The 13,153-nt window shown below is 38.1% G+C and overlaps 1 protein-coding gene across 3 annotated transcripts in view; it reads left to right on the plus strand.

The window, feature by feature from the left end:
• Window positions 1-13,153, plus strand: part of GADL1 (glutamate decarboxylase like 1) — a 118,643-nt gene that overhangs the window by 45,030 nt on the left and 60,460 nt on the right. For all 3 annotated transcript variants that reach the window (XM_076331132.1, XM_076331133.1, XM_076331131.1), the window contains exons 2-8: window positions 970-1,139; window positions 1,964-2,090; window positions 3,771-3,861; window positions 4,552-4,658; window positions 6,113-6,228; window positions 12,025-12,104; window positions 12,219-12,273. In XM_076331132.1, the coding sequence (XP_076187247.1) occupies window positions 990-1,139; window positions 1,964-2,090; window positions 3,771-3,861; window positions 4,552-4,658; window positions 6,113-6,228; window positions 12,025-12,104; window positions 12,219-12,273 (726 nt within the window). In that variant the 5' untranslated portion in view covers window positions 970-989. The remainder of the gene's footprint in view (window positions 1-969; window positions 1,140-1,963; window positions 2,091-3,770; window positions 3,862-4,551; window positions 4,659-6,112; window positions 6,229-12,024; window positions 12,105-12,218; window positions 12,274-13,153) is intronic.

A 13,153-nucleotide genomic window follows, 5' to 3' on the forward strand; every position in this document is an offset into this window, starting at 1 on the left:
GCTTCTCCTTTCAACACTATACTGTTTCAAATGTCTGTTCCCTTGATATCTCCAAATGTCTCACTTTCGTCTTTATCCTCACGTTGATTAAAACTGGAGTCCTGATCTTGCCGTATGAAATCAATACATGAAATAGATACGTGGTTGCCGCTATTGGCCAGTGTCTTATAAGCATCTTGGATGTGCTTTCAGAAGTAATGTAAAAGAGGAAGTAACAATGTGCTTATGGAACACATCAGGAGAGTATGCCTGTACTCTCTGTAGTTCTGTAGGTGAGGGAGAGGAAAGAGGTTGTCGTTGGAGAAGTGAATAAACAAGATAATCTGCACAGCAAATTACTGTAATTAGCAACTGAGGACACTTAATAGGATAAGGGCAGAAAGGAGAGAAGTACAGGTACGTGATATTGACAGCAGTCTCAAAAGGTTTTATCTTCATGGAGTGTGGGTCAGTGAAACACTTTGCAAAGGATGCGGAAGACTCGGAGTAATAGGACTGGCTGGTGGGAAGGAGCAGCATAAAGATATGGGAAATGAAGCTGAAAATTATTTAATGAAAAAGGGAATGGGAGTGATGGCATGTGGAGGGAAACACTTTCAGCTAAGAAAAATGCCTATTATCTTGCACTTTATTTCTGTTTATCCAGCTGTATTATGTTCTAAGCCAGAACTGTATTTTCCTCTGTTTTTGGAAGGTGCCTTGCATGCTTTTGTATGCTACAGAAAGCAGTAGATACCATACAGTAGGCTGTTATTACCTACATAATAACAGTCTAGGTTTGAAGTAATACGTCGAGGTTTTTTGTCTGTAAAGATTCTTCCAACAAAATCTAGGATTTTTGTACATGTGAAAAGTCCATGTGAATTTTTTCCTTAAGTTGACTAAATCTTCAGCAATGAAAGAGTATTTTTTTAGTTTATGATTTAGTTGTCCAGGCCTTGCTCTAACGGTGGGTTATTTATCTTACAGTTAGTATTTGCAAACAGGAGATGCTCCAGAAGAAGAATGCTGTTTTGGTGGATGGAGTCATCCTAAATGGTCCGATAACGGACTCAAAAGCAGGAGAGAAGTTTGTGGAAGAGGTCTGTAAGATTATAATGGAAGAAGTCATCCGGAAAGCTGATGATGTAACAGAAAAGGTAAAGCCATAGAGTGTTGTTGAGAATTTGTAAAAGAGATAATGAACAGTAAATCAATTTCTTTCTAAGCTGTGTTTTATTGCACTTTAAGTAGCCTCAAATATTGCTTCTAGTCTGTGCCTGGCTCTGAAATAAAGAGGCAGCCATACAAATTAAGAAAGATCATATTGTAAAACCTTTCAATAACATAATTAGCATACATATTTGCCAGAAAATATTAAGGTTTTTCATCTCGGAGTACAATGGTCACTTTCTTGGACATGACAAATGGGTGTAATCTTTTTCCTGTTTGGGGTGGCGGGAGTTATTTGTTTGCTCCTCAGAGACACTGGTATTAGAGGAGGAGGAACAGTGGATGTGGTACCACTGTGGAAGGGCAACATTATTGGATTGCTATGGGTTTTGCAGAACCTCTGCTTAAGAGGCTATATGGGAAGAGGAGCTGCAAACGAATCATGCTTGCCTTTGGGCAAGCACTGGTTGCTCCCACCCCTTGGCAGAACAGCATCTGAAAATGCTGTGATTACAAATCCTTAGCGAAGCAAATCCTTAGCTAAGGACAGAATTTGACCTGCAGGCCTCTTGCTTTTCTGCCTTCCAGCATTCCCCACTCTAATTTTTACGGTCAAGCAATGCCCGAGACACAATAAAACCAAGGTCCCATGAGACCAGTTTACCAGAGATAGTTTCTGGTGGCATGCTGCCCTGCAATGGGCAGTTTTGTGAAACCAGGGCTGAATGTGGTGCTTACCTTGTAACTTTATAACCTCTTCCTCTTGGGTCACCTGTTCACTGCTGGTGTCTTCCCCCCTCCCCATCACTAGGTTTGTGAATGGCGAGCCCCCGAGACACTGAAGCAGATTCTTGACCTGGAAATGAGGGACACCGGAGAATCTCATCAGAAACTCTTGCAACTCTGCCAGGATGTTATACAATACAGCGTCAAAACCAGTAGGAGTGTGATTTCTAGTGAATTTATTTTGTATGCTAACTTAGGAAGACAGGATAATGTTTACAAAGTTCTGTCACCTTTCAGGAAACCGGGAGTGTGAATGTTTGTTTTCTGCCTGCCTATACAAGTACGCAAACATTTGGCTGTGTTTCCGTTGTTTGAATGAATGCTGGTCACCATAGGTTTGACTGAAATGTGTAATCACGGCAAACTAATCGAAAACTAATCACTGTAATGCCATTGACATTAATGGTAGATTCTGTCATTTTGAAGTCTTGTGAAAGTCACCTAGACAGGTATGATGTAACAGTTTAGCAAAACAGGCGGGAGAAGGACCTTTGTGTGTGATTTCCTGCTGTCTGAGTGGTGAGCAGTAGAGTTGCCATCATTGCCCTCATACATTCTTAGTGATGATTACCCTACATTTACTATTGTTCTTTTTGAGCAATAGTCTTACAGGGTGTTAATTTGCTGATAGGCAGTAATTCCTGTTCCAGACACTGTGAGAAGAGAGCCTGCAGTGTTTCAGAGACAGTACACCACATCTCTGCAGGATTAGTTCTCTATGGCTAACCTTTCTGCAGCATGTGTAGTATAATTCAATCTTAGCAAAAAGGGATGAACAACATCTGTTCAGGAAATAATGCTGCGGATCAGTAGCTCAGGATTTCAGATGTGGCATAGCTTAGGCTGTGTTTTGGAAAGTGAGGACATTTGATATAGTTAGTTGTGCATTTCCAGGGCATGTTCCCTGCTACAGTCACTGTTGCTGCAAAGTAAAACCGTAAAATAATTTTGAGAGTGAACACATGCCTTGGAAAACCGTAGAAGAGTAGCAATACTGATCTACAGGGGGAGTGCACTAATAATATGCAGATATAATTACTGAGTTACTGGAAGGTGTTCTGTTTGTCTTACTTTTGCAAATTGCCTTTAGATTTTCATTTGTTACACTATGTCACCTTGGAAAGGATATTGTATATAAAAATATGCTGTGCAAATAGTCTTTAATCTAAGTATAAACATTTATTGAAGCCCCAGATATAATATAAATGGAGCCATACAGTTTACCTGGTTTTGCATGTAGAAGTACTATGCTGTGGATTAAAATTTAGGTGGTGATCCCACTGCTGCACTGACTTGTTTTTATACTATCTCAGTGTTTCAAGGCAGGTAAACAAATTCTCTTAACTTGTCATTTTAAGTCTGCAGCAAGTTTTTCCAAGCTGTTATACTGCCTCTCTTTCTCTCAATACTGAGACTTAGGTTGGGAGTGCAGGCACAGCTGCCTGGGATCAGCAGGTTTCTGTATTCCACTGCTTAGCAAAATTGGGCTGAGCATCCATCGTGGCCTCTCAAGACCACTGTTAAAAGCCACTGTGTATACTCAATTGTCAATCCCTTTTCTTTTTTTGATTTGTAAAATTTGTGAACAACTCTCATTCATTCTGTGCACTACCTGCATCTCTCAAACCTTGTTTTGGGACATGAAAGTGCTTATTAAATTTACTTTCAAAGGACTGTCTAACCTAAGAAAAGGACGGTAAGTCCAGAAAATACGGAGAGAATGATGGAGTGAATTGTGGTTTGCAGTGATCAGCGTTCAACTGAGAGGGCCTGTGATGTATTCTCTTCTCATGTGTATCCTGTCACTGCTTGCTTTTCATCTGTATTTTCAGGTCATCCAAGATTTTTCAATCAGCTGTATGCCGGAATAGATTATTACTCGTTAGTGGCTCGTTTCATTACAGAAGCACTGAACCCAAGTGTGTAAGTGTAGTTCTTTGTCCTCTTGATGATGAATTAGCATGCTTTTTGGAATAACAGCTTTTTTTGCTCCTCCCCCCCCGCCCCTTCTGATTTCTGTTTTCAGTGTTACAGAGGAGGTAGGAATTGTGCAGGAATTCAGGAGAGAAAACAGTCTGGATTGGCTGAATAGCTCACCAGAAGGTTGGCTAATCTGATGAGGCCTTTTTTTCTAGTTTGTGAGGTGGGACTTAAGAGGAGAGATCTTTGGTTTTCAGTGCTTTTAAACTTAGACTTTTATGTTACTTAGTCCATAAAAATGAATTAATCAGACTTAGTTGTTCATTTTCTTTGAAGCATTCTGCACAGAGTTGAATGCAAATGGTTACCTGTCTACTGTTTACTTGCAAATGTAAAGCCTAAACAAAAAGTAATTGTTGCTTGCAATAGATCATTATAGCTGAAATTTAAGCGTGTGACCTACATGAAAAGCAAACTGATGTTTTACTTTGAGAGTGGAAGTGTCAATGTGATGCTGTCAGGAACTAAGCAATTGCTCTACTGGGTCAGATCCATAGTGTTTTTATTTTAGAATTCTACTGCTGATGGTGGTCAGCTTCTGACAGATCAGAGAAAGGTGCAAGAAACCTTTACCTAGTTTTAGCAATATGCTGTAGTCTTAATACCAAGCATGATGCTTTTATTTTTGTTCAGATATACATATGAAGTATCCCCTGTGTTTCTGTTGGTGGAGGAAGCAGTCATCAAGAAAATGATTGAATTCATAGGCTGGGAAGAAGGTGATGGTATATTTAATCCAGGTAGGAACAGCTCTGATTTCAAGCTGAGTCGTTATAAACCAGCTAATACCAGTAATTCCATGAACATTGGATTTGTGTAGAGTATTTGAAAATGCATGCAAAAATCCAGTGATGCACACACACAACTATTTAATCCAGGCTTATCTTATGTGTTTCTAGTAATAATTCTGTGAATCTGATCAGCAAATGAATGAAAACAGTTCTACATTAAATATAATTATGTGGAAATTAATTGTTTGTAACTGATGCCCTTCCTGACCTTATTAACAACAATACCAACAGCCTCATTGGACTGAGTCAAATTGGTTGACAGACAGGGGGCTGATTTACGTGCCAGACACCAACCAGTGGTGCCTGAGGGCACTGATCTCTGTATCCTGCCTATCAACCATGGGAGCCAGGGTTTGTCTTAGCAGGAGCGTCATGAGCTCCCTATCAAAACTGCTTTGAATTTTGATAGTTTTTTTAAATGTTACGGTAAGGCCAACCAACCAAATATTTCTTAAGCTTCTTGATAAGCCACAATTTTCAAATTTTTTGTAAAGCAGCGTTCCAGCCCGCTGTATTGAAATAATGAAGCATAATGATATTATTCCAGAGATTATTCGGATAACAAATTATTAGGATAGATGTGAAGTTTTTCTATCTAATTTGGGGGTGAGAAGAGAAATTAAATGAGTAAATGGATTTAACCCCCCCCTCTAAAACCAAAACAAAGTCGCTCATTCTAGCCTACATGTAAGTAGCAGAAAAATAAATAAACTAAAATCACCTACAATTTTTTTTTTAAAAAATATATTAATGGTATGGAGTTTTTTTACGTCAGATTTGATGTGTATTTTCAGTAGAATCCTTGCTTTTACAGCAGAATTGCTTAATTAAAACTTACTGAGATACTGTCAAAAGACAAGTGAATTGTACTTTTTTGTGCTAGTTTTATGTGAGGATTTTTGTTATTATTTTGGTTTTGTTCATTTAAGTGAATAAAAGCCATCCAGATCTTACCTTGCAGATCTTCCAGTTCCCACTCACTGTGGTTTTTTTTTCTAATGGCTTTTTTCCTCCCCATAATAATACTCTGAGGCCTCGTTGCCCAAGAGGTCTCCTAGGCTCTGTACGGTGCAGCCACAGCTGAGCTCGGTGCAGGCAGCTGAGCTGGCACTGGGAAGGAGCTGTTTCAGGGTATTCTCTGTTGGGGAGGACTGTCTGGGCACAGTTCTTACTCTTCAGGAAATATCCCCAAAGAGCATTCAAACGTGCTCTGTTTTCATGCATGCTGCAGAGCCTGAAGTTCATTTTATGTCTGTAGGCTTTTGGGGAGGAAATAAGCTATGATGGATGCATCTATAGGCTAACTGTATTGTTTATTATTTTCCCCAATAGGTCAAGCACTCAGACACAGGACAGTTGCTAGGACTGTGGCTAATACAATATTTGTATGTCTCTTTTTGTAGGTGGCTCTGTTTCTAATATGTATGCTATGAACTTAGCAAGATACAAATTTTGTCCTGAGATAAAGGAAAAAGGACTTTCAGGTTTGCCAAGACTAGTCCTGTTCGCTTCGGAAGAGGTAAAAACAAAACAAAAAAAGCTTTTTGAACTTTATTTTTCAATGGCTGCAAAATTATATCATTTGTATATCTGATGGGGCACTGGTACAATAAATTTGTCATCAGTGTAAGTGGAGAAGTCTGATGGTAAATTTTCCCGCAGAAGCTTACTTGCTTTCAGAAAACAAACACAGATGTTCCTGCTCTTGGAAATCACTGATGTAAGAATAGGTTGTACGTGGGGCAAACCCGAAGCAGAATGCATGTGGTGTGTTGTGGAGGTCTGCAGCATTTGATTTCCCACAGCATAAAGTCTAGCAGGAACCATAGACAGGTTTTGGATGTCAAATGCACATTTAACTGGTACTAAGCTGAGCACTTGTGGACCTGTGAGATGGCTGTCTGCAGTGCCCAGTCTGACCTATGTCTGAATACAGATTGGTTGTGGTACAGAACCAAACCCACCATAAAGCATTTTGGAAAAAAAAGCTGGATCTTTAGACAGTTTTTCTTTAAATAATTGAAAATATGTGGCTAGTTTTAAATTTTTTGAATAATATTTGTCCAAACTGCCTGTGGGAACTTGAATTTTATTCATATATTTATTCTGAAGCTAATTTTTTTGAGGCTTTTTTCTCTCACCTCTCCCTCCAATTTTAAGAGTTTATCGTTTGATTAGTACAGAGTTGTTATTAATTCTGACTCCACTATATAGAGGCCCCAGTGGAAGTGAGAACCCTGTTGTACTAGGACGTATGTAGTTACTAGAATAATTTTAGCTCTTAAGTTTATGCTCCAAACAGTTTGCAGTGTAAATAGTCAAGAGGCTTATTTTGAAGAGGCCCAAGGGATGAAGGCATTGCATAAGTTGTCCAAGACAGCACGTATATTTTGGAACTGAATCCAAATGTCCTAAATAAAGGGATTTTTTTTCCCCAGGCAAAATATATTTAGGTTTTTTCTTTCTGAAAAGTGTGTATATGAAATGACATATCAGTTCATACTTAATCCATCACATTACATCTTAAAAATAGCTAAGAAGGAAAAAATTAGGTTGAAACATGTTCTGTTAATGCTTTTGAAGTGAAGCGCATAGAATTTTTATCATGAAGTAACATTTTATTTCATTGCAAGATTTAAGTAAAACATATACTCTCATACTCAAAACCAAACAAGCATTTAATTTCATGACAAAAGAAATTTTATTTGACCTCTGGAGTAAATTTGTTTTGATGTCTTTGCTTCACTAGAAAGACCAAAACTATGAAACATAGAACTGACCAGGAAAAATAAATTGGTAAATTATTCGTAAGGCAATGCTCTTGATCTCTAATACTTTGCTTGATTCACAAAACCATGTTGTCTTTAGTACTCAATAATCACTTGCTGTAAAACTGCCACTTTCAGTAGTTAGATGTTGTGGCTATTGTCTAAGGTCTCTAGTGTTTATTCATGGTTACAAGGGAGGAGATGTGCATATTCATATATACTTATTTTAGATCCACCTGTACTGAGTCGAAGTTACGTTACCTTTTGGAAGTTTGTTTAGTTCAGATATGTCATATTAAGAATATATGTAATAAATGGTCCACACTGAAGAAAAGTACATAAGTGCTTGTGTCACACAATCTTAATTTTTTATTATTTGTTTTTATTTTGAGCCTTCTTTTATTTAGCATTTTGCGCCTTTTTTTTTTTTTTTCTGAAGAGGTACCTGGTGAAGCAAATGATTAAAAAAAAAAAAAAAAAAAAGATCCTGGAGAAGTTAACAACCTGTGTTTATCTTTGACATGAATCAGGCAAACAGTGTTGGCATGGAGAAGCCATAAGGCTATAATGAACTGAGAGTATTGATACAGAGTCAAAACACATGGCTGCTCAAGGCATTTGTGTCATTTTAGGGCTTGGCTTCAACACTGTGTTCAAATGAAATGATTTTTGCCTTGAGTTGCCACGTCCCGAAGTTTCAGTCTGGCACTTGGTAGACCGAAAGAGTTGCCTTGCTGTAGAGCAGGGGAATGCATGGACTTGTCAGTGACTTAATTTTATGTGATCTGGGGCTATGTATTTTTTGTATGTTCTTGGATAACATGAAGGTGTATGTTTAATGCATGGCCCACCCAAGGTCCTCACATGCTCTGTTTGGCCTTCAGGAATAAAAAAGGCTCCTTGTTCCTGCAAGTAAAATGCTTAGCTACTTAATTATGGTGATACACAATGAACACTGTTTATGCTACTGCTCCGTAGTTCTTTTGCTGGACCATTACAGAGTGATTCCGCTTGAGACAGTAGCAGCAGTAGAGAAATTGTTATATCTCTTTTTTGAGGCATGATTTGTAGCTCTGTAGGAGCTGAATACAGTTGTGGTTATAGATGTCAGCCCACCTTATTATCACTTTTTGCTATTTGAGTCCCATCTGAACTTTATTCTGACCCAAGAATGTATTGCATTGATCTGAAAGGTAGAAATCTGCTAAATTTGAGGTAACCGAGGGTAGAAGAGGATGTATAAACAGTTGAAATGTGCATGCTGATATGAGCAGTTTTTTAGATGCAATGAAACTAAATTCCTCCCCAGTGCAGCTTGATCATGAAAGTAATAAAGTGAGAGAACACAACATAAACTCACCATGTCGTCCCCTGTTGAAATTACAACAGACAAAAATGAGTAATAAAACAATCTCATAATAATGTAATTGCCTTATGCAATCGTGTTTCTAGGAAACTTCTCAAAATCAAGAAAATACAAATTTATCTTCTGTTTTAATGAGCACAGGGGGAAAGTACCTTGTCTTTGCAAACGTTATTAGGAAATGAAAACTATGTCTAGCTATAGTTAAAATAGTACAGCAGCACATCTTAAATGCACTGTTCCAATTTGATCTTGTGCTCAAAGGCATTCATTTCTTAGTACAAATGGCTACAGATTTAATAATGTGTCCAAACAAACAAAACTGCAAAAGACATGGCAAGAGTAGTATGAACTCACAGTATTTAAAATTATTATTTAAAATTACGTATATAATCTAGATACAAATAATACCTTTTATTTGGATATTTCTTTCCCTTTTTTTGGAAGGGGAACTATGAACAAGTGAATTAGTTGACGCTGTTGTGACTGGAGCTGCTATATGTTCTCTGGTATATTCTTTCTTAAAATGATGTGGTGTAATTTAGCATAATGGTTTCTAGTAATGATAGTGGAGAAAAAAAGAAATTATTGTGTGTTTTCAATCCATATAACTGAAAGACTACTTTTTTCATCAAAGAAAGCATATTCCAAGTCTATGTAGTGGTGTAAGTCTTGTCCCTTTTCTGTCCTACTGAAGACCTGACAAAATTTTCCAAGAGGCGCACAAGTACTTGTGGAGGCGAGAAATAATGTATCTTGCAGCCTGTTTTGTTTTGGTATTCCCTTTATTCTTCTCTTTCCTTCTGCTTTTTGGTATAATCTCTCAGGTGCTCAAGCCTCTTTTATCTTTCTTCCAGTCTCCCATACCATTTTTTTTATAATAAAATACATGATTTAGTGATTGCCTGTTTACTAGTATACTGAATTTGCAGGTCTACTGCTTTCTCAGTTTGGAGCAATCTGATTATTCCTGGTGATTCATACCTTTCATTTGAACCTAATGGATAGAAACCAGTGAGGGAGGCAACTTGTATTTTAAGTGATTCGCTAATCAGTTGAAAACATCTCCAAACTTCTACTGAACGACATACAGCCACTCTACAATCATTATTACTATTATTGATGTAATTTGATGTAATGTAAGACTAATTATCCACCTATGTATGTTATTATTCTTGTAACAGTCTAAATGAATGAGCCCTAAAGGCTTTGTGGATGTGTCATGTTACAAAATTAAGCTTTCTTAAAACTACCTGATAGTATCAAGTAGTGTTTTTGTATGCCTTTATTTAAAAAGTGGGTGACAGTAGGGGAAACCTTTTTGTCAAAAAGAAAGAGCCCTTTGAGGTGATCCATCTCATCAAAATGAACGTGACAGGCTTTAATACCCTTAATATATTCATGCCCACACATTAAAATGTTGTACATTTTTCATAATTATGTTCTGCAGTAACTGCATTTGTGTGAACTCTCTGGAAGAAAATGGAATTAATTAACCACCTGGCTTCACCTCCTGTATGAAAAGTAACAATTCTAGACATCTTCACGGTTGCTGGAGTATGCGTTATTTTAACTCTTCAGTAATAAAGTGAAAAGGAGACAGTTTCATTTTTTGAGAAGAGCAGTGATAAACCAAGGCTTGGATGATCTTGATTCTGAGAAGAATTGTGTAGTCCTATGAGATGCTGCATACTCTCAAAACTGACTCCATTGCTATGAGTGGGTAGGCATTTGGTATGCTGCAGGTTATTCAGAGTCATTTTGACGTCTAAAAATATCTTCAGATTAAGAAGGTTACTGTATCTTGAATTCCCAGGCTAATCTTGAAGATGGATTAAACCGAGATCAGCACACACTTATTCTGGAATAAGACAAAATGTTCTTATGCTGGAATAATGATATCCACAGTAGAGCAGGTCCTTATAGACGTGAATGTTGGAAATATGGTAAGATATACCTTGAATATTTGTTTAACAGAAAAAAGCTTGTAAAAAGTACAGAGTGGACTGTGGGCTTGGGTATCCTTCTCACCAGAGCCATTTTACCACATTCTGATTGAATAAACACCCATTTCTAACATCCTTTGAACAGGTGAAGGGGCCTCTTGTTTTCCACTCACTTCACAGGGCTTCATACACTAATGCCCTTTATTCAGTGCAAAGTGAGAAGTGGGCTGCATGTATCTGTACTCATTCCAAGACATCTCTGTGATGAGACCTCGCTAAAATTCTTTGCTGAAATAGTAACTTCATTTTCTGAAAAATGCAGACTGGTCCAGACTGGAACCTTTTGCAAAATCCGTATTAACTTTTGAAGATGTGCTGAGTCTGTCTGAAGTCTGCTTGCTTTCATAGTGGCTTCTAAGATTCACGGTGATGTGAACAACCTTCACAACACCATGATTTTCAGATCCTTTTGCGGAGATAGGGCTTTGAAAGCCTTGGAAGTCCCAATTGTACCACATCTAAAGGCTTTGGTAAGTCTTGGGACTTGAGCTCCTTGATCCTATGAACAGAGATGCTGGATCAGGCCAAGGGTCAGTTTAGCATAGTATCCTGCGTCTGGCAGTGGCCAACAGCTGATGTTTAGAGAAAGCATATAGAAAAATTACGAGGATAAAGTGGTAGAGGCTTTAGATATATCATAAGAGACATCCTAATTAAGGGTCCAGTTTCCAAGGAGTGGTGCTTTTGGACTTTCAGACCTATCGGTTGCTTCTAGGCTGTTGAGTTCGGTAGCCTTCGGACCTTTCTTCTCATGCGTTTCTTAACTCTTACACTCATTGATACTTTTGACTCAGTTATATTAAAACATTTTGAAACAATTAATAATTCTTCCCTGATGACACTTCAAGATTTCTACTTTTCATTCTAATGCAGAACCAGCTTTAAAAAAAAATATATGGAATAGAGCTTTTTTATTTTTTTTTAAGCCCACATTTTAAATATGGTGTGCATCTTTTTTTGTCTTATTTTCCCCAGTCTTCTGTGTGTGTCATTGTTAAATACAAGATGGTCTTGGTGCTGTGAGGCTTTCAGTTTGCTTTTTCTGTTAGGATATGCTGTTGTCATGAGTATTAGCTGCTATTAAATTAATTTCAGTGTCACTGTTCCCTGTGCAAAGAAATTTCTTTCTTTCGTTTTAATTGCCTCCTTACTTTTTTTCATGCCTCTTTCATTTACAGTGTCATTACTCCATGAAGAAGGCAGCCTCCTTCCTGGGTATTGGTACAGAGAATGTTTACTTCATCAAAACAGATGAAAGGTAAGCAAGCAAAAGCCATGGCTGTAGTCTCTAAGCCTTTTTAAAATGCAGTAGTGCTGTACACAACCAACCTGTTTGAATGTAACTGAAAAGTTTTAAATCTGTGTCCCTTAGAGGTAAGATGATACCTGAGGAACTGGAGAAACAAGTCCAACGGGCCAGGAAAGAGGTGAGAGGGGGAGAGAGAGCATGAAGGAGACAGGAGGAGTGTATGCAGAGTGTTTGCTTGTGTCTGAGTAAAAGGAAGAAAAACTAAGAGTGAGTGAAATTTTAAAAATAGGGCAGTTAAGGTAACAGTGTCTTTCTTATAGGTGCAATCTGTTTGCCACAAACTTGTGAAACAAGCCAAGACTGCTAGGTGCTACGCTCTTATGAGGGAGAAAAATTCCACAGGGTGTTTGCTACTGATGAAAGTCCTGAGTACAACACTGCTCTGAAGTATTTAGCACATTTCTTCTAGGATTTCTTTTGCCCTTGATCCTTTTTTAAATGAATGCAGTATTTGTTTTCCTTAAATGGTAAATGAAAACTGTAGGGTTTTCAGTTAATTACAGCAGCTATTGCTCTATCCTCTGCAGTGAGCAAGAACTGTAACATGTGGCTTAGTCTCCAAAACTATCATACAAGCTACAAATGCTAAATTTGGTCCTTTCTAGTATTGTAGGAAGAGCGCAGAGATTCCATCCTGTGCCTCTCCTCCCCCAGGGACTTTGCCAGTAGAAAGTCAAAGGCCAGCATTTAGAAAGGTACTGATGTGTGTATTTGGACAACATTCCCACAATCTGTAAGACAGCACTTACTATGGTCAACATAATTTATTTTAGAGAGCTTGGAGGACTGAATGTGAATTCTAAGGCACAGAGCATCTTCTTTTGGCCTGGTTAGCTCACCTTATTTCCCACTTCCAGTTTGTGCATCAGAGCAGTAGGATTCAGAGCTCAGCCCTTAGTCCACGATCTGTGAATACCAAGCAACTAGTGCAATGTCCATGGTGTGGACAATGCATACCATGGAATCCTACCTTTGGAAACCTACTTTTGTGACTGATA

The sequence above is a fragment of the Aptenodytes patagonicus genome, chromosome 2 (assembly GCF_965638725.1).
Source record: "Aptenodytes patagonicus chromosome 2, bAptPat1.pri.cur, whole genome shotgun sequence".
In the NCBI taxonomy this organism is placed as follows: Eukaryota; Metazoa; Chordata; class Aves; order Sphenisciformes; family Spheniscidae; genus Aptenodytes; species Aptenodytes patagonicus.